General features: G+C 43.8%; 1 protein-coding gene across 1 annotated transcript in view; it reads left to right on the top strand.

The window, feature by feature from the left end:
- Positions 1–20,812, top strand: part of CD244 (CD244 molecule) — a 33,828-nt gene that overhangs the window by 7,867 nt on the left and 5,149 nt on the right. The window contains exons 2-6 of the mRNA XM_007467145.1: positions 10,088–10,426; positions 10,501–10,791; positions 12,239–12,350; positions 12,782–12,842; positions 14,981–15,034. Coding sequence (XP_007467207.1) covers positions 10,088–10,426; positions 10,501–10,791; positions 12,239–12,350; positions 12,782–12,842; positions 14,981–15,034 — 857 coding nt within the window. The remainder of the gene's footprint in view (positions 1–10,087; positions 10,427–10,500; positions 10,792–12,238; positions 12,351–12,781; positions 12,843–14,980; positions 15,035–20,812) is intronic.

The raw sequence follows: 20,812 nt of genomic DNA, 5'->3' as shown, positions 1-20,812 counted from the left end.
ATAATTTAAAAATGACTACAATGGCAGTATAGCATCAGGAGTGTAGATCACACATTTGATTCCTTAATAATTTAATAGTTTAGTTAATAACTTAATCATTCCCTGTATACTCTATATTCAGTTTTTAAAAAATTAATTAATTAATTAATTAATTAATGGCTGTGTTGGGTCTTCATTGCTGCTCGCGGGCTTTCTCTAGTTGTGGTGAGTGGTGGCTATTCTTCATTGCGGTTCGTGGGCTTCTCATTGTGGTGGCTTCTCTAGAGCATGGGCTCTAGGCGCGTGGGCTTCAGAAGTTGAGGCACGTGGGCTTCAGTAGTTGAGGCACGCAGGCTCAGTAGTTGTGGCGCACGGGCTTAGTTGCTCTGTGGCATGTGGGATCTTCCGGGCCAGGGCTCGAACCTGTGTCCCCTGCATTGGCAGGCGTATTCTTAACCACTGTGCCACCAGGGAAGTCCTATATTCAGTTTTGTCATGATGAAGGAGAACGAGAATGAAGGCTCCATGTTTTGATCTGATGGTGGTTATTCAGGAGTTTACTTTATAATTATTCATTATACTATGCATTTATATTTTAGGCACCCTTTAATATTTGTGCTACCTCTCAATTTTATAAAAGTTAAAAATAAAATAAAACCATCACAACCCCCTAAAAATTAAACTCATTTTCTATCACCCCACTCTCTAGACCTGCTGGAGAGAGCTTTATTACCATCCTTAGCAGACCCATAAGCCAGAAGTATGGGTGTCTGTAACAATGCTGCTCTTCTGTCTGTGATGCCCTCTTCCATACTCTTTTCTCAATCCACCTGGCAGGCCTGGGTGCCCCAGGCAGCGCCTAGGTCACCTCCTCTGGGAAGTCACTCTTAATGCCCCAGGGAAGAATACAGCATGCTTTCCTTATGCTTGTGTCACACCTTGGGCATACCCCCATAGCACATTTCACATCAAGTCTTAGTTGACTGTTTTAGGTTTATCTTCCTCTAGTCTGTAAGCACAGTAAAACAGAGATTGTAACTTTTCCTTTACGTCTTTGCCCAGTGCCCTTAATAGTCCCCTTCTCCAAAATAGGAGTGATATTACAAATATCTACTTACAGATATGATATGAGCAACAGCAATCATAACAGATGCCAACTCTGAGCAACCTGGAAAGCTTTATTTGGTGTATTGGCTGAAATTCTTCCTGCCTTTGGGCCAGTAAGATGCACCCGTGCATGTACCAGTAAACTTGGCTGTTCACTGCTCCCATATTACGCTTATATGCTTCTGTTTTGGTCCTGTTCTTGTCTTATGATTTGGCTTTCATTCCTTATTTAAAATCCTGCCCAGCACTATAGATTTTGGTTTTGTGGCAAGCATTTCTGGCACCCATCCTGGAGCCCTTAGACTTGGCATTTCGTGTTGGTCTTGGAGTTGGCTCCTGTGGGATACTCAAGATCCATCTGTAGTCTCAGCCCTTTTGCTGCCTTAGGTGGGGTGGAGTTTTAGATACCCATTACTTAGCCCAGTGCCTGGCCAATGAAATATGTATCCATTGGTGTGGCTCCCTCTCTGTTGAGCCTTACCCTTGACCCTTCATATGACTGACACTGCTATTGCCAGTTAACCAGTCTTGGGAGTTCCATATCTTCCTTTAGCACTTGCTTGTTATGTATGGGGGGCATTTCTATCTTTCTGTGTACCATTCTATTTGCAACTCTCCCCGACTCTACTTGCCTGGGTTAATCTCTTGAATGTAATTTGGTTGTTTTATCATCTCCCATTTCTATAGTCTGTGAAGGTGATGTCCTGTTTCTAGGAAATTAAGACTTATCATATGTATGTATTTCTTCGCAAATGCTGCCAACCACGAAGACCATCTTGTTTAGTTCTTCTATGTCTAATATTCTGCCTAAGGGCTGAACCTTCTGCTTGATTCCCTGTCCCCAGAGGAGCTGTGAAGTTGCAGTTCCCCCTACCCAGGATGTTTTTTCTGTAGCTCTTTGTCTGGCTGGATCCTTCATATCTATCATTTCTTAGCTCAGATGTCACCTCCTCAGAGAGGTCTTCTCTGGCCATGAATCTACCAGTCACTCTGTTATATCACCTTTTAAAACTACCTTCATGGCACTTATACTTCTCTGAAAGGATCTTGTTTCATTTATTTATGGTGCGTACCCCAACTGAAGTGTAAGCTTCATGGGAGCAGGGACATTGTCTCTCTTGCTCACTCCTCTAGTCCAATGCCCTTGAGCAGTGGTTCTCAAGTGGGGACAATTTCGCCCCCCAGGGGACATTTGGAAATGTCTAAAAACTTTTTTGTTTGTCACGAATGGGGCAGGGGTGCTGGCATCTAGTGGGTAGAGGCCAGGGATTATACACATCTTTACAATGCACAGGACGGCTCCTGCTTCCTCTGCAACAGGGAATTAACAGGTCCCAAATGTCAAGTGTTGAGATTAAGATATCCTCCCTAGAGCAATACGTGACACACAGAGAGTATTCAATAAATAATTGTTGAATACAGGAGTGAATAGTCTTCTCATTGCCTCAGAGGGGCTCACTGATTCTTATAGATGTACCTGGAACCTAGGTTTAGAACATCTTTGTCAATCTGTAAATTTGCCCAACTTATTTTCTAGTCTATTTTACCTGTGAGAATTTCTGATCCACTGATTTCTGGTTGTCATTTGAGTAAGTATCAGGAAGAATTTTCTAATATTTCGCCAAAAGGTGAGTGCAGAAATCTCCTCTTTTTCCACTCTTGCTGTGGTAATGTTTCCACAGTGGCAACATCTTACTTTGCTCTTATCAAAGTACATTTTACTTAGTTTAATGATCAGAACAGCTCTCTGAGAGGTAGTAATTACTCCTTTTTTACATTTTGTATTTTTATCAAGATATAACTTACAGTAATGTACAAAAAGTTTAAGTGAATAGCTTGATGAACTTTTATATATGTATGTACATGTAACCACCACCCATCTCAAGATGTAAAACATTTCTAGCACCCCAATAGTCTTCTTTGTGTCCCCTCCTACTTGATAATCTCCTCCGAGTTAACCAATATTCTAACCTCTTACCATAGATTCGTTTTTTTTGGACTTTGAATTTCGTATAAGTAGAATCATTCACTATATACTTTTTGGTGTCTGGCTCCTTTATTAATAACCAAGTCGATAAGATCCATCCACATTTTTGCTTGTAGAAGTAGTTTATTCTTTTTTTAAAAAAAATTAATTAATTTATTTTGGCTGCGTTGGATCTTCGTTGCTGCGTGTGGGCTTTCTCTAGTTGGGCGAGCGGGGGCTGCTCTTCATGGGGGTGCATGGACTTCTCATTGTGGTGGCTTCTCTTGTTGTGGAGCACCGACTCTAGGTGTGCGGGCTTCAGTAGTTGTGGCATGCGGGCTCTAGAGTGCAGACTCCGTAGTTGTGGCGCATGGGCTTAGTTACTCTTTGGCATGTGGGATCTTCCCAGACCGCGGATCAAACCCATGTCCCCTGCATTGGCAGGCGGATTCTTAACCACTGCGCCATCAGGGAAGTCCCAGTTTATTCTTTTTCATTGCTATGTAACAGTCCATTATATGAATATAACATGATTTATTTATTCATCTAATGATGACTGATATTTGGGTTGTTTCCCATTTTGAATTATTATGAATAAAGCCAATATGAACGTTCTTGTATATGTTTTCTTGAATATGTACAAATTCTCCTGGGTTATAGAGCATATGTAACTTTAGTTTTAAAAGATATTGTCAGTTTTTCAAAGTGACTGTACCAATTTACAGTCCCATTAACAATGAATCAGAGTCTCAGTTGTGCCTCATCCCTGTCAACACTTGGAATTTTCAGTCTTTTAAATGTTAGCCATTTTGGTGGGGATATAGTAGAGTCTCATTGTTTTCTGATATCCAACAATGTTGGGGACCTTTTTGCTGCTTGTTTGTTAACTGGGTATCATTTATTTGCCAAGTGCCTGTCCTAGTCTTCTGCCTTTTTTTTGGGGGGGGGGTTGTCAGTGTATTTCGTACTGATTTTTAGGAATTCTTTATAGACAGGCATACCTCGTTTTATTGAGCCTCACTTTATTGCACTTTGCAGATACTGAGTTTTTTACAAATTGAAGGTTTGTGGCAACCCTGTGTCACAAGTCTATTAGCTCCATTTTTCCAACAGCATTTGCTCACTTTGTGTCTCTGTCACATTTTGGTAATTCTCTCAATATTTCAAACTTTTCCATTATTATTATATTTGTTATGATGATCTGTGATCAGTGATCTTTGATGTCATTATTGCAATTGTTTTGGGGTGCCACAAACTGCACCCATATAAGATGGTGAACTTAATTGTAAAAATGACAACAAAGGATTCAGAATATTACATAAACTTAGTTGATGAAGCAGCAGCAGGGCTTGAAAGGATTGACTCCAATTTTGAAAGAAGTTCAACTGTGGTTAAAATGCTATCAAACATCATTGCCTGTTACAGAGAAATCATTTGTTAAAGGAAGAGTCAATCCATGTGGCAGAGGAGGCTCAAGTAAAGGGCGGAGCCTGATTTTCCTTCTTCAACCCACTACTCCCCACCTGGGCAGAGACTACTTCAATGTGCATGGTGTGAGGGTGTGCTCTAACTTCATTGATTTACATGTAGTTGTCCAAATTTCCCAGCACCACTTGCTGAAGAGACTGTCTTTTTCCCATTATATATTCTTGCTTCCTTTGTTGATGATTAATTGACTGTAGGTGTGTGGGTTTATTTCTCAGCTCTCTATTCTGTTCAATTGATCTGTATGTCTGTTTTTGTGCCAATATCACACTGTTTTGACTATTGTAGTTTTGTAGTATTATCTGAAGTGTGGGAGAGTTATGCTTCCTGCTTTGTTCTTTTTCCTTTGTATTCCTTTGGCAATTCTGGGTCTTTTATGATTCCATACAAAATTTAGGATTATTTGTTCTAGTCCTGTGAAAAATATCATAGGTATTTTGATACAGACTGCATTAAACCTGTAGGTTGTTTTGAGTAGTATTGCCATTTTAACAATATTAATTCCTCCAATCCAAGAGTATGGGATATCTTTCCATTTCTTTGAATCATCTTTAATTTCCTTTATTAATGTATTATAGTTCTCAGCATATAAGTCTTTCACCTCCTTGGTCAGGTTTAATCCTAAGTATTTTATTTTTCTTTTGGTGTGATTTTAAAAGGTATGGTTTTGTTACATTCCATTTTTGATATTTCATTGTTAATGTAAAGAAATGTAACTGATTTCTGTATGTTAATCCTGTATCCTGTTACCTTGCTGAATTCATCTATCAGTTCTAGTTGTTTTTGTGTGGAGTCTTTAGGGCTTTCTATATATAGTATTATGTCATCTGCATATAATGACAATTTTACCTCGTCCCTTCCAATTTGGATAACTTTTATTTCTTTTTCTTGTCTGACTGCTATGGCTAGGATTTCCAATGCTATGTAGAATAGAAGTGGTGAGAGTGGGCATCCTTGTCCTGTTCCAGATTTTAACAGGAAGGATTTCAGCTTTTCACCATTGAGTATTATATTGGTTGTGAGTTTGTCATAAATGGCTTTAATTATATTGAGATATGTTCCCTCTATACCCACTTTCGTAAGAGCTTTTTTTAAAATCATGAATGGATGTTGAATTTTGTCAATTGTTTCTCCTGTGTCTGTTGAGATAGTCATGTGGTTTTGTCTTTCTTTTATGAATGTGGTGTATCACATTGATTGATTTATGTATGTTGAACCATCCTTATGACCCTGGAATGAAATCAGCTTGACCATGGTGTATGATCCCTTTTATGTAATGTTGGACTCAGTTTGTTAACATTTTGTTAAGGATTTTTGCATCTATGTTCATTAAAGATATTCGCCTGTAATTTTCTTTTTTTGTGGTGTCTTTGTCTGGTTTCAGTGTCAGGATGATGATGGCTTCATAGAAGCCATGAATTTGGGAGTAATCCCTCCTCTTAAATTTTTTTTGAATAGTTTGAGAAGGATAGGTATAAGTTCTTCTTGGTATGTTTGGTAGAATTCCTCAGTGAAGCTGTTCAGTCCTGGATTTTTGTTTGCAGAGAGTTTTGTTTTGTTTCATTTTTAAATTACAGATTCTATTTCACTTCTAGTGATCAGTCTATTTAAATGATCTGTTTCTTCTTGACTCAGTTTTGGCAGGGTGTATGTTTCTACAAACTTGTTCATTTCTTCCAGGTTGTCCAATTTGTTTGCATATAACTATTAGTATTCTCATAATCTTTTTGTATTTTTGTGGTATCTGTGGTTAAAATTTCCCTCTTTCTTTTCTTATTTTGTTTATTTGGGTCCTCTCTCTTTTCTTCTTGGTGACCTTGGCTAGAGGTTTGTTGATTTTGTTTACCTTTCCAAAAAATTAGCTCTTGGACTTATTGATCTTTTCTTTTTTTTTTTTTTTGATCTCTATTTTATTTATTTCCTCTCTGATTTTCATTATTTTCTTCCTTATATTGACTTTGGGTCTTGTTTGTTCTTCTATAATTCTTTTAGGTGGTAGTTTAGGTTGTTTGTTTAAGATTTTTCTTGTTTTTTGAGGCAGGCCTGTATTGCTATGAACTTCTCTCTTAGAACTGCTTCTGTTGCATCTCATAGATTTTGTAAGGCTGTGCTTTCATTTTTGTTTGTCTACAGGTATTTTCTGATTTCCTCTTTGATTTCACTTTTGATCCAGTGGTTTTTTTAAGAGCATGTTGTTTAGTCTCCATATGTTTGTTCTTTTCCCGTTTTCCTTTCTGTGGTTGATTTCTAGTTTCATATTGTTGTGGTCAGAAAAGGTCTCAGTTGAGTTCATTTTTCAGTTATTTTATATTTTATTCCTACAATTTTCATTTGGTTCTCAAAAAATTCATTTTTTCAGGTAACTATTGCTGCATAATGAAGCAGCAATAATAAATCCAAACTTAGTAGTTTCAAACAACAACCACTTATTTAGTCAGTGATTCTGCTAGTTGGCAATTTGGGCGGGGCTTAGCTGGGTCATTATTTTCATTTCAGCTTGCACCATTTTTGCATATATGGTCAGCTGCCAGATTGACTGGGGACGGCTGATCTAAGAAGGCCTCAGCTTGCTGCATGTGATCTCTCATCCTCCAGGAGGCTATCAGAGTCTTGTTTATATGTCAGCTAGACAACATGCCAAGAGAACATGTAGAGGCACATTCCAAGAGGCATGTGCAAGGCCTCTTCAGATCTAGGCTTAGCACTGGCACAACATCAATTTACTGCATTCTGTTCAGAAAGCCAGCCCAGTTACAAGAGATGGGAAAGTGAACTCTATCTCTTGATGATGGAAGGAGCTGCAAAGTCACATTTCAGGGAGCATGGCCATTTTGCTTTCTATCACACTAGTTCTCTGCTGTAATTCTCAAACATATTTTATTTCCTTGAACATGTTAAACAAAATTACTTTAAAGTTTATGGCTGATAACACTATTATCTAGATGTCCCTTGGATTTATTTCTATTTTTTCTTTTGGTTTTTGGACATGTTTCCTCTTCTTATGCCTGTTTATATTTTTATTTCATTTTGGACACTGTTGTATGAAAAATTTTAGAAATAGTTTAATGCGCTGGTTTTTGTTATTTTCCTCCAGTAATAATTTATATTTGCCTCTAGTCAGATTAGAAATACTAGAGATATTAGATAATGTTCATCCAATTCGGGGTTGAAATTATTCAAAACTGGGCTTCAATCTCTGTGAGAGCTGGCCTATTTCTTTTCTTTCCTTTTTTATTAACTTTTTGGCTGCGTTGGGTCTTTGTTGTAGTACATGGGCTTTCTGTAATTAAGGAGAGCTGGGGGTTACTCTTCATTGGGGTGCATGGGCTTCTCATTGCGGTGGCTTCTCTTGTTGTGGAGCATGGGCTCTAGGGTGAGCAGGCTTTAGTAGTTGTGGCACACAGGCTCAGTAGTTGTGGCACGTGGGCTCTAGAGCGCAGGCTCAGTAGTTGTGGTGCACAGGCTTAGTTGCTCTGCAGCACGTGGGATCTTCCAGGATGAGGGCTTGAACCCGTGTGCCCTGCATTGTCAGGCAGATTCTTAACCACTGTGCCACCTGGGAATTCCTTGGCCTATTTCTTGTTCACCCTTACTCTTAGTGTGTAGACATTTATGGTACCAACCCCAAATCTGCTGGATTTTAGGTATACTCACTTCCTCTCAAGAGGTTCCTGAACTCCATGTTCTCTTAGTTCCTTGAGCTTATTGTAAGCTCTGCTTAGCTTCTCAGCATTTCAGCTGCTTTTTATGGACTCAGAAGATGCCTCCAAGGAGCAGCAGTCAAAAATTCTGGTTTCACCTCTCTGAGTTTCCTTCTTCCAGATCTTGGCCCTATAACTTTATACTGCTTTATTAGCTCTCTGATGCCATTAACAACGTACTTTTTTACTTTGCCCATTTTCTCTAGTTATTCCCAGTGGGAGCATTGGTTAGCATGTCTTAATCTGGTCTTCCATGATCAGAATTAGAATTCTTTAGATGATTATGTATCTCAACCTTAAATGTATGCTGTGGAATGAAAGCATGTTCTATTTCCAGATCACAAATTCTCTGGAGTCAGGAACCATATCTTACACATGAAGAGGCCCTGCCTTTTCAGGGCCCTCATTACAGTGGGGACTCAGTAAAGACTGAATAATTGGTGATGACAGTTCATGACCTTTTTGTAGGTTTAGTAATTATTTTTCTGTTCACCTTTGTTCTCAACATCTTTAGGCAGTGCTAGGACCTCAAGAGACAAAGTCACAGAGATGTATATCACAGTCTCTGCTTTTGGCTTGGTAATAAGCAGAGCTAGTCCAAATCATGGGACTATGAATAGGAACCTCATGTGTTTTACTTTTAGGAGTGTCAAATCAGAGGAACATATATTAACCAGATAGTAATTACGAGTCCTTTAATTATTTACTTTGTCTCTTGAGAAAATGCTGACATGAAGGTATGGTTAGGAGTGAGTGTACTTATAATGCACGTGGACATCTAAAGATCTCTCTCCATCGCTCTCTTCTCAATGTCCTCCATTTTAACAGATCTGTTTGTATAACTATCTCCTTCTTCTATTCTTTCCTCCAAATTCTCCCTGACCCTTTTCAACCTGCCAAGGCAGACCTTTTTATTTCCAGCATCCACTGGGCCATGCCACATAGCTTCCTTGCCAAAAATGGCCACAGGGATTTCCACTTGTTTTCATTGATTGCACTGGGGTACTCTAGGGTAGGCAATGACAAGCAGCTCTATGTCACATTCTCACGGTCATTAGCCCCCATCTTGGTCCTTAGAGAGTGATGTGTTAGGATATGCCTTGGTAATATAGTTTTATTTTTCTCTATTTGTTTTCTATGGAGCAATCCTGTGGATACTTTCTAGTAACTAAAAAATTGGCAAACACTAATGAATAAAGACCACAATCTTATGTGCACAGTGCTACAAGAAAGGATTATGAATCTAGTTCTATGAGGATGCAGGATGGAGGAGGGAGCCATTAGTTCAACTTGGAGGGTTAGTCTTATTAGGTCTGGCCATTAAGAATTTCCAGCAGTCACTGATGGCCACTGTTGTTTACATCAGCACTGCAGGGAAGGAGTGACATCATATATGATATTTATAACATTGTGGTTAAGAATTCGTCCTCTAAAGCCAAATTGACTGGATTTTAAGCTCATCTTTCTCACTGTGTAACTTGGGCCAATTACTTTTAAGTTCTTTCTAACTCAGTTTCCTAACTTGTAAAATGGGGATAAGACTCTTTTAGGGTCATTGTAAAGTGAAATAGTAAAAATATGTAAAGTGTTTAAAACCTGTCTGTTCCATAATAAGAACTCAGGAGACTTTAGCTATTATTACTGGTTTGTGGGCCCTTCAGGCACAGAGCATGGAGGGAGGGGAGGCAGATAAGGGAGATACAGTTTCAGGTTCTCTTAGACTTTGGGCTCCTCATATGCATTTCCATCCTCTTGGTTTAAGGGAGGTCACATCCAACAACCCACAATGCTCAGGCTCGAAACTCTTCTTTCCACCTCCAGCCTGGGTTCTCTTTCCTATAATCCCTAGGTTCTGCTGATCATGTGGTTGGAATTTCGGGAGAGTCTGTCTGGTTACGGCCCCCCAGCATACATATAAGGACATACTCTGTTATATGGAAGATGCAGCCATACTCAAATTCAAGATGTTATTTTATATACTCTTGGAAGAATGTTTCCAGCCAGAGCGATATAGGGAAGAATTTGAATTGGACTTCAAATCATTTCAACAATAGACTGAGCTTTATAAGAGAAAACCTAACTCTTCTCATCATGGCAGTTCAGCAGCAGGACAGTGGCCTCTACCTCCTGGAGGTCACTGAAGACACTGGGAAGGTTTGGAGACATAAGTTCCAGGTTTCTGTATTTGGTGAGTCCTCAGGACAGCTCATGCTGCACCTCTGAGGCCTGCAGGGCTTGTATTTCCAGCACCTTTCTGATCAGCATCTCTGCTTCCAGATCGTGTTGAGAAGCCCCAGCTGGTGGAGAGGTGGAAGGTCCTGGACAGGGGGATGTGCCAGGTGACTCTGTCCTGCTCAGTCTCCAGAGGTGGTGATGTGAGCTATGCTTGGTATAAAGGGACTGAGCTGATTCAGACACCCAGGAACCTCACCAGACTGGAGGAGCTGATTGATGTCAGTGGTTTGCACACATACACCTGCAATGTCAGCAACCCTGTCAGCTGGGCAAACCACACCCTCCAACTCACACAGGGCTGTCTGAATGCCCACCCAAGTAAGTGGAGCTCTTTGCGCTGTTACAGGGGCTGAAGGTGTGGGACCCCACAGCCAGGCTCATGTGCAAAGGAGGCTTGGCTCTGAGATCCCTTGGCTGCCTCCCCCAGGGCTTTGCAGTCCTTGCCCAGGGAGGTCCTGGCCTCTAGGCACACAGTTTCCATAAATTCAGGGCTGTCTTTGTCTGGGAAGAATTTTATCCCAGTAAAGAATCTCCTTCTGGGAGATACACATTTCTCCTTTGTGTAGGGAATGCTTAGTTGTTTGGTGAGTCGCAGCCCTGCTATGATGCTGATCATCACTTCCTTTCTCTGAGAGACTGATGGAGATCTACTTTCTCCTCTTGAGTGATAACTCCCCCAAACCATATAGCTCCCCAAGAGGTAACTATGCTGTACACAGTACTCTGAATCATAGGGTCATCAGGATGATCTTGGGGGTAGCTAGAAGAGTTCTTGGGGTTTTTTTGCTTATGCACATCCTAAGAGTTACCCCAAGTTAAGTTTACACCACTATTGATTAGGTAAACAAAGAATTACTGTGCCATTAGCATGGGCATGACGGGAAAAAACAACCCACAGTTCCCATACTTAAGGAACTTATAATCAAATGGGGCAACACACTAAGCATTCATGGGCAAAAAAGAAACAAACAAGCTGAAGTAATGTGGAGTGACAAGGACACTGGAGTTTGGTTCATGCCAGCCATGGCTTCATCATTCACTAGCTCTGTGAACTCAGGCTGATGCATTACCTCTCTGAGCCTCAATTTTTCTTTTGGGTAAAATGGGGATGATAATAATAAGTACCTCACAGGATTGTTGTTAAGGTTAAATGAGATAATGTTTGTAAAGAGCCTAGTCAGCTGGCATCTGGAACTTTAATTCATTTCCCTTCTCCCCATGTTGGCTGGGTTATATAAGAGGCTACACGTGTGACACAAATGTTAAAGTTTGAATGAAGAGCAGTGAAAGCAAGAATAGCAGAAGGTGAAATGGAAGACTTGTCTGGCACATAGTAGGTGTGCAACAAATGTTTGTTGAGTTAAAAACAAAAGAGTGAATGGATTAACATTTGCTGTGCCAGATGTTTTACATATATTAGACTCCGTAATTAACCCCCTTGTGTAGATAACATTATCTCCTTTCTGTAAGTGACAAAACAGAGGCTCAGAGAGTTTAATTAAGGAAGTTGCCCAAGGGCACAGAGGTTATAGAATTAGAATTGAGCCTGGCCTCTGAGATACTAATACCCAGACTCTTAGCATCACTCAGGGGAGGTCACCCAATTGAGAAGAGAGATGACTTTGATGATGAATTCACACGGTGCCAGGAGACCAGCCATTTGAGAGAGGAGTGTGGGTTTTGAGACACTGTCTGCAGCAGACAGGTGGGAAGGGAGAACAGAGAGGGCTTAGAACTCAGGCCCGGTGCCTTCCATATCCCTCAGATTTCATCTTTCTGTCCACTTTGGTGAGCATCGTGATTCTCCTAACGGCATTGTTCCTGGGCGCCCTCACCTGCTTTTATGTGCGGAGGTGGAAGAGGAAGCAGTCACGTAAGTGGGGGGTTCCTAGGAGGTGTGTTGCCTGATTTGTCATCCCCAGTGACCTGTACCTGCTTTTCCTTGGGGGCACTGAAGTATGTGTGTGTGTGCTTGGGGGAGGGGAAGCAGTGGCTGCTGGGCCCTCTCTCCCAGGTCACGCCTTCTGGGGTGGCTGCTGGATGTTTACAGTCTGATCCCCAATGTGCAGATTTACCTGCACTCTGCCTGGCCTGATGGAATAGGTATGTCAGGGCAGGTTGCTGCCACTGTGCATTTCAGGTATCCTAGGAAGAGCACTAATCTGCCTCCTTTCTAGAACTTTTCTCAAGGTCTTGGTCATCTGGGATGGAGGGAAGATTGCCAGAAGCAGAAGCCTGGACAGCACACCCTCTGGAGGTCTCTGCAGCTCTTTTCTTTGCTTCTTTGCTTTCCTCTCACAGAGACGAGACCAGAGGAATTTCTGACGATCTATGAAGATGTAAAGGATGTGCAAACCAGGAGAAATCAAGTATGGCACCCTAGGGGCTGCGGTTTCTCTCAACTAGTCTGGGAGATGCTCTTGGGAGAATGACCATCCAGAGCAGGGGGTCAAAGAGGACCAGACAATTGTCCTCAGTCCTCCCCATCTATCTTTTCTCTGACAGCCTCCTAGCTCTGGCCATGGAGGAAAAGAGGAAAACAAGGGGGCCTGGGTGCAGAAAAAATGAAGGAGGCAGAAGGGGCATCTTGGTGCAGCATCACACCTCTTGGGGAGGGATGGCCCCCTGGTATCCTCATTTCTGTTCTGTCTTACCAGCTAGGCTCAGCCCCATGAAGAGTCCAACCTTCTTGTACTTTGTGTCTGACCACAAATTCTCATGTCCCTGCAAGTCCGAGTTTACTTTTGCTGGTCCCTTGATCATTGCCCAGGCTGAGAAGGAGGCCAGCCTGAGCAGCCAAAGCACAGCAGTTTCACAGCTGGCTCAGTGGTCTGTGCTCACAATGCTTTGGGAGGAAGAGGCCCGAGTCTGGCTGAGGTGCTAGAGAGAGTAACCGGGTTAGCACAAAGGTTAGCTCCTCTCTGGCCAGTCAGTCTCTTCAGGTAGTGGTCAACTCTGCCTGTCATCCAGGGGTGTCGAAGAGGAGGAAACTGCAGGGGGCTGCAGGGCCCCTCCTGCTGTTCTGCCCCTGAGCAGGGCAGGTTGTGTGACAGGACTTGGGGAAAGGCAGTGCCCAGCTGAACTGCCAGGTGGGAAGGGTGATGGGCGTGGGGAGGAAGGGCCCTCTTCCCACACGTATTCCTGGTGCTTCACCTGCGGGGGAGAGGCAGGAAGTCACAGCAGTGGGACTCTTCCTTTTCACAGGTGTGAGGCCCTGTGAGACTTCATAGAACAGAGAAGCAGCTTCCCAAAGTCCGGGCTCAGTGGGAATTAGGAATCAGTGTGGCTCCCCTGGCCTGTTTCCTTGCCCCACCCATGGAATATTGGGGCATGAAAAACAAAAGGAGACTTTGTTTCTCCCATCATTACTGGATGCTGGTACAAATTCCTGAGAGCAAGTGCATCTTCCTACAGCCACGGATGCCCAAATGCTCAGTAAAAATAACCTTTCTTCCCCAACAAAATGAACGTGACTTTAGATTAAGTAAACGGAGAAGACAAAGGAAAATAACTACTCAGAGTAAAAGAGACCTCTTGGGGATTCAGGTCTGTTACTCTGCATCTGACTCAGGGCTTCCTCCCTCCATGGCCACGTCTCTATGGCCTGTCCCTACTGTCCCCAAGGTTCTGCTTGAAGGCCTAAATCTCAAGCTTCACGTGGTCTCACTTTGGGCCCCAGCTTTGACCTTTCTGGAGACACTTCACTCAGGTCTGGGCAGAAGAGAAAAGCACAAACTCCTGTTTCTTGCCAGATGCCAGCGACTCCAGCCTCCACGGATGGCTCATGTTTCTCTGCTCCTCTTAGCGTCTTCCTGCTTCTGGGGAGTTCAGCTTCTTCCTTGTCTAATGGACTCTAATGGTCTCCATGGGCTCTCCCCCAGAGCCCAGCCTGGCAGTCTGTGTTCGGGGTCGAGCAGCATGAAATGCCTCCAGCCCCAGTCTCCCGTGGGACAGGACTGAAGACAGAAGCAGGAAGGGCATGTGCTCCCTGCCTTTGGCCTCGCTCCAGGGCTCCACCCAGCACCACCAGCACTGCTCAGAGGCTGGCTTGAGGCCAAAGGCAAGCTGGCCACCAAAGCTGGATCTAGAGAGCGGGCTTTAGAACATTTAGAGGGCCTGAATTTGTGTCCTTGTAGGTAAGACTCAGATTAGAGCCCCACCCAAAGCTCTGCCCATTACCAGTAGTTATGTTGCAAATTTAGTCAGAAAGTCAGCAAAGCCAAGTTTCTAAGTTACTAAAGTAAAGCAGGTGACAGAAGACCCTTTGGGCAGGGTCACTCGAAGCAATTCTTTCACACTTGGGAGGTTCCTCACTTCTGACACTAACTGCTGCACGGTGAGTCGCTCCTACTGTCTCTCCTTATCCTGAGATGCTCAAAGAACACCTCCCTCCCAGGTTCCTGGGAGCGCCTCTTCTTATGCTGTTTCTCCCCGACTCGATCCAAATTCAGACAGACACAGCTGTCTGCTCACGTTACCATATGTCCTTTTACTATCTCTTGTGCAGGAGCAGAATTCCCCTGGAGAAGGGAGCAGCATCTACTCCATGATCCAGTCCCAGGTACCACTCTGGTTTCTCGAATCCATTCTGTACCTGTCCATGGGGTTTCCTAATGCCTCCTAGACACTCACACCCTTGAATGGCAGAGTAAGACCTTGGTGCTCCTGGAGTCCGGAAGACAGCTTGGCCTCAGCTGCATTAAGTTGTTTGTGAAGATGAGTGTGATTCTGGAATGTCTCGACAGCTGAATAGAGCTGGAAAGTCTGACGCAGACATTCTTTTCTCTTCCATGCCTGGTAGCAAGCGTGGTCCAGATAAAGTCAGTGGGAGGAGGAAACTTGTCAGGGGACTCAACTTCTGTTTTCCCTCCCTGTTGCTTCCAATACTTGGGGGCCTTGCACTTTTTATTCCTGCCTTTGATTATACCTGTTTTCAGGAGAGAATGCATCTGTGTTGTTCTCTTTTATCTAATTATGACTTAACAATAGCATTTATTAAGCACTTAACATGTCTATTTTCTTATTGAATGTCACAAAACAACCTCATAAAGTAGGTCTAATAAAAACCCCATTTTGGGGACTTCCCTGGTAGCGTAGTGGTTACGAGTCCGTCTGCCAATGCAGGGGACACGGATTCGAGCCCTGGTCCAGGAAGATAATGTTGCGGTCCGGGAGCCACACGCCTGTAGTCGAGTTCTCCGGTAAATGCGACCCGTGTCCCAATCAAGGACTCCCGAGAATCACCAACACCAAGCAGAAAGATTAGCAAAGGATTTATACAAGTATAGAAGCTTACACAAACTCTCCGGACAGGGTCCCACTCGGAGAGAAGTGAGTGAGTCCCCGACTAACAGTAGGGCGAGGCCTTTATACCCTTCACAGGACGGGAAGTTCCCAAGGCGGGAGGGAGCTGTTTAATTTTGAATCAGCCAATCAGGAACCCGGTTCTTCCTGTCCCAAGCAAGTAAGCAAAACAACTTTCTTACAGAAGTCAAAATGTGCTGTTAGCCCTGAAGCTGTTCTTCCGTTTCTTTCGTCACATCCCCCCCTTTTTCTAGGAACTAATCAAACCCTTGATTCCTGGTCTTCCGTATTCAGGAGGTATGTTTCGTTTTCGGCTAAAGTTTGCCCAGTCAATCCGTCTGTTAGTGTCCACGTAAAAAGGATATCCTCCCACTTGCCCCAGTTGTCCCACCCAGAGCAACATAGGAAACCAGCCCCAAATCATTTGCGAATAATGAGCAGCTTTAGGGGGTCCTGCGGGTGAGCCTGTGCTTTCCATTCTGTGGAGTCCTCTTCTGGTTCCTCTGTGGTGTAGTCTCTCTTTATTCTGCTATGATGAATCCAAGTCCAGACACCGTCGACTTTAACAGCAGTCGGGGTACTCAACACAATCAGATGAGGTCCAGTCCACCTAGTCTCCAATGTCTGGGGGTTATGCTTCTTTACCCAGACTAAGTCTCCAGGCTGGAAAGCATGGGGAACAGCAGGGGGTAAGGAAAATGCATCTTTCAACAGGGGTTTAACCCGGTCCTGGAACTGCTGTAATGCTAAGAGAGAGGTTATTAAATTTTCCCTTTGTGTCAGCAGGTGGAGCTCTTCTCCTACTCCCGGCAAGAGCGGAGGGGGAGCTCCAAACATAATCTCAAACGGGGAAAAACCCTTCTTATATGGGGTACATCCTACTCGTAAAAGAGCCATCGGAAGGGCTTCTACCCAGTTCTGGCCAGTCTCCACTACCAATTTAGTTAATGTTTCTTTTAAGGTCCTATTTAACCTCTCTATCTGGCCTGAACTTTGAGGTCTATATGCACAATGCAATTTCCAATCTATTCCTAGTATTTTACTTACTTTTTGAGTTATTTGTGCAGTAAAAGCTGGTCTGTTGTCTGTTCCTACCTGGAGCGGCAGTCCATACCTAGGGATGATTTCCTGTAACAGTTTTTTTTATTACTGTGGCTGCAGTCTCTCATTTCACCGGCCAGGCTTCCACCCAACCGGAAAAGGTGTCAATTGCTGCTAATAGGTACTTATACCCATATTTTCCTGGTTTTATTTCTGTAAAGTCCATTTCCCAAAGGCGGCCTGCCTCATTGCCTCGATACCGATGCAGTTCCTGGTGTTGCGAGTTGGCCCCTTGGTTTACTTGTGCACAAGTCACACATTGCCTAGTGATTGAGAATACTTTCTCTTTTAGGTTTTTAATTCGAAAACGAGTTTTTAACAGTTCATGTAATTTTGTAGATCCCAGATGCGTTCCCTCATGCAAGCGTCGTATCAACATCAGGCCTAGGTTCTCAGGAATAAAAATTCGGTGATCTTTGTCTTGAATCCATATATTTCCTTCCTTCTTGTTATCTAATACCCCCCCCCCCCCCTTTTTCTTTTGTATCCAGTCCAAATCCTTGGCTGAGTAGCAGGGACTTACCGGCAATGTGGGTCCCGGAAATTTTATTTTCAGTTTTTGTACCAGTGCCGAGGTTAAATTTCGAGCGGCTTGTCTTGCCGCTTGGTCAGCAAGTTGGTTTCCTTTTATTATTAGGGAGGCACCCCTTTTATGTCCCAAACAATGTATGATGGCAAGTTTTTTTGGTTTCCAGATGGCTGTAAAAAGATCTAGAGTTTCTTGTTTATTTTTGATAGTCTTTCCTTCTGCCGTTAGGAGGCCCCTTTCTTGATATATCTGTCCGTGTACATGGGCCATAGCAAAAGCATAGTGGCTGTCAGTGTAGATGTTAGCAGATTTGTCTTTTGCCAGGTGTAGGGCCTTAGTCAGCGCTATAAGCTCAGCTCACTGTGCTGACGTTCCGGCCGGTAAGGACTGTTGCCAAAGAATCTCAGATTCCGTCGTAACTGCTGCTCCCGCTTTTTGAATCCCCTCTTCCACAAGGCTGCTGCCATCTGTATAGAGAGTTAGTTGAGGATTCTGTAGCGGGGTGTCACTTAGATCCGGCCGAAGAGTGGTATAGGTCTGCAGAGCCGTCAGGCAATAATGAAGTTCTGGTATTGTGTTCTCGGTAACATCAGTGGGCAGAAGGGTGGCTGGGTTTAGGCTGTTAGCCTTGGCTCATCTAGGAGCAATGCCTGGTATTGTACTATTCGTGCGTTTTGAGAGCCATCGTTCAGAAGGGGAGTTTAGAAGGGTCTTAACAGCATGCGGAGTAAAGACGGTTAATTGTTGCCCCATGGTTAATTTGTCAGCATCTTTTACCAGCAGGGCAGTGGCTGCAATTTGTCTGACGCATGAGGGCCACCCGGAAGCTACTGGGTCCAGTTGTTTAGAGAGATAGGCTAACGGCCTTCGCCAGGGCCCAAGTTTCTGAGTTAGTATCCCCCTTGCCACCCTGGCTCGTTCATCTACAAACGGTTCAAAAGGTTTATCAGGGTTGGGGAGTGCCAGAGCAGGAGGTGAGGTAAGAGCCCTTTTAATGTCCTGGAAGGCCTTTCTTTGTGTCTCAGTCCAGTTAATCTTGGTGGCTTTGGGGCCAATCTGGTTAACGCCCTTCAGGGCATCGTATAGAGGCTTGGCCAGCTCTGCAAATCTGGGTATCCAGAGCCGGCAATAGCCCGCCATTCCCAAGAATTCTGTCAATTCCCTTCTTGTGGTAGGGGTTGGTAAGGTTAGGATGGCCTGAGTGCGTGGCTTTCCTAGCCATCTCTGTCCTCCTTTTAGGATATACCCTAAATAGTTTACTTGTTCTTGACAAATCTGAGCCTTTTTAATTGAGAGTTTATAGCCTAAGTCCTGTACTAACCTTATTAGGCCTTTTGTTCCTGTTAGACAATCCCGCACAGTTTTTCCAGCCACAAGTATATCATCCACATATTGTAATAAGGTTACTTCGGGAAACTGGTTATGGAAAGGTTGTAGGTCTCGTTGTAGGGCCGTCGTAAAAAGAGTGGGCGAGTTTTTAAATCCCTGAGGTAACCGTGCCCATGTTAGCTGAATCGGTTGGCCCCTCTCATCAGTCCATTCGAAAGCAAATAAAGGCTGACTTTTGGGGGCCAGTGGTATGGAGAAAAATGCATCTTTTAAATCTAGAACGGAGTAAAACTTTTGTTCTGGTGGCAGCAGGCTCAAAAGTGCGTAAGGGTTAGGCACTGTAGGGTGAATGTCAGTTACCCTATCATTTATTGCCCGTAGATCTTGCACCGGTCTATAATCTTCACTGTTGGGCTTTTTAACAGGAAGGAGAGGAGTATTGCATGGGGAATGGCAGGGGACCAGGATGCCTGCTTTTAGGAGCCGATTAATGTGGGGGGTTATTCCCTTTTTAGCTTTTTCAGTTAAGGGGTACTGTCGTAGTCGAATCGGGGTGGATCCAGCCTTTAATTCTACCACCACTGGTATTCGATGGGCCGTAGCCCCAAAGGGGTGGTTTTCTGCCCAGACTAAGGGGAATTCCTCTCTTAAAACAGCCAGTTGAGGATTGTACTCTGGGTGTGTTTTCTGTCCCGTTTCAAATAGCAGTCCTTCCTCCTGCAGGGGCAGTGTGATCATAATGGAGGGAGGCTTGTCTGGCCCGAATGCAAATTCAAATCCTGCTTTATCAAACTTTATGGTAGTCTGTAAATGTTGTAGCAAATCTCGTCCTAAGAGTCCTTCATAGGGGCAGTCAGGTATGACCAGGAAGGAGTGGGTGACTGTTTGTTTGCCCAAGTCGACCTTCCTGTCTGTGGTCCAAAAACAGCGTTGAGTCCCAGTGGCCCTCTGTACCAAAGCTTTTTCTGGTTGTTTCGGTCCATAATCTGATTGGAGGACTGAGAACGTGGCCCCTGTGTCTATTAAGAACGTCTTAGGTTTTCCCCCCACTTTTAAGTTTACCAAGGGCTCGGGGGGGCTCAAGCCCTGACCCCTTCAGTCTGAGTCTAATTCTAGCACCTCGGGGCCCTTTCGGGGTTGTTCCTTTTTAGTAGGAAGTTCGGGACATTCATTTTTTCCAATGTCCTTCCTTTTTACAATAAGCACATTAGTTCCTCTTTAAGGGCTTTCGTGGGCCGGATATTTGTCCTCTCCCTTTGGGTTGGAAGTCAGCCCTTTTCCCCCCTGGGGGAGGTTTGTCATTTAGGACTGCCGCCATTACTTTGGATACCTGCCTTAACTGTCTCTTCTCAGTTTCATCTCTATTATTATAAATTTTTAATGCTATCTCTACCAATTCAGATAAGTTCTTCCCTTCAAAACCATCTAATTTTTGTAATTTCCTTCGGATATCTGGGGCCGACTGTGTCACAAAGGCCAAGTTAATTGCCCGCCTGTTTTCTGGTGCCTCAGGGTCTATGGGGGTCCATAGCCTATAAGTCTCCATCAGCCTTTCCAGGAAGGCGGCTGGAGACTCTGTGGCTCCCTGGGTCACCTCTGTAACCTTGGACGTATTAGTTGGCCTTCGTGCTGCTGCCCGAAGTCCTGTTAACAGAGTCTGGCGAAAATGGGCCAAAGCCCCTCGTCCCTCCTCCGTGTTAGGATTCCATTCCGGTCGGGTACTAGGGAGCACGGTTTCAATTAGGTTGGGGTTATCAGTGGGCCGTCCATCTGGACCAAGTACCTGTTTACGGGCCCCCCCCATGATTTTTTCTCTTTCTTCCGTGGTAAACAAAACCTGTAACAATTGCTGACAATCATCCCAGGTCGGCTGGTGAGTTACAAATATAGTTTCTAACAGTGATATTAACGCTTGTGGTTTCTCAGAAAATGGAGGATTTTGTAATTTCCAATTATATAAATCAGTCGTGGAGAAGGGGGCGTAAGTAAGAAAGAGCTGTGCCTCCCCTGGTCTAGGTGCTTGTTGCCGCAGAGGCAGAGCAGTGGGTCGCGGTTCAGTCAAGTGATCTCTAGACC

This window comes from Lipotes vexillifer, unplaced genomic scaffold, assembly GCF_000442215.2.
Source record: "Lipotes vexillifer unplaced genomic scaffold, Lipotes_vexillifer_v1.1 scaffold902, whole genome shotgun sequence".
Taxonomy (NCBI): domain Eukaryota; kingdom Metazoa; phylum Chordata; class Mammalia; order Artiodactyla; family Lipotidae; genus Lipotes; species Lipotes vexillifer.
The sequence above is the reverse complement of the archived record's forward strand: the minus strand, read 5'-3'. Positions and strand labels throughout refer to the sequence as shown.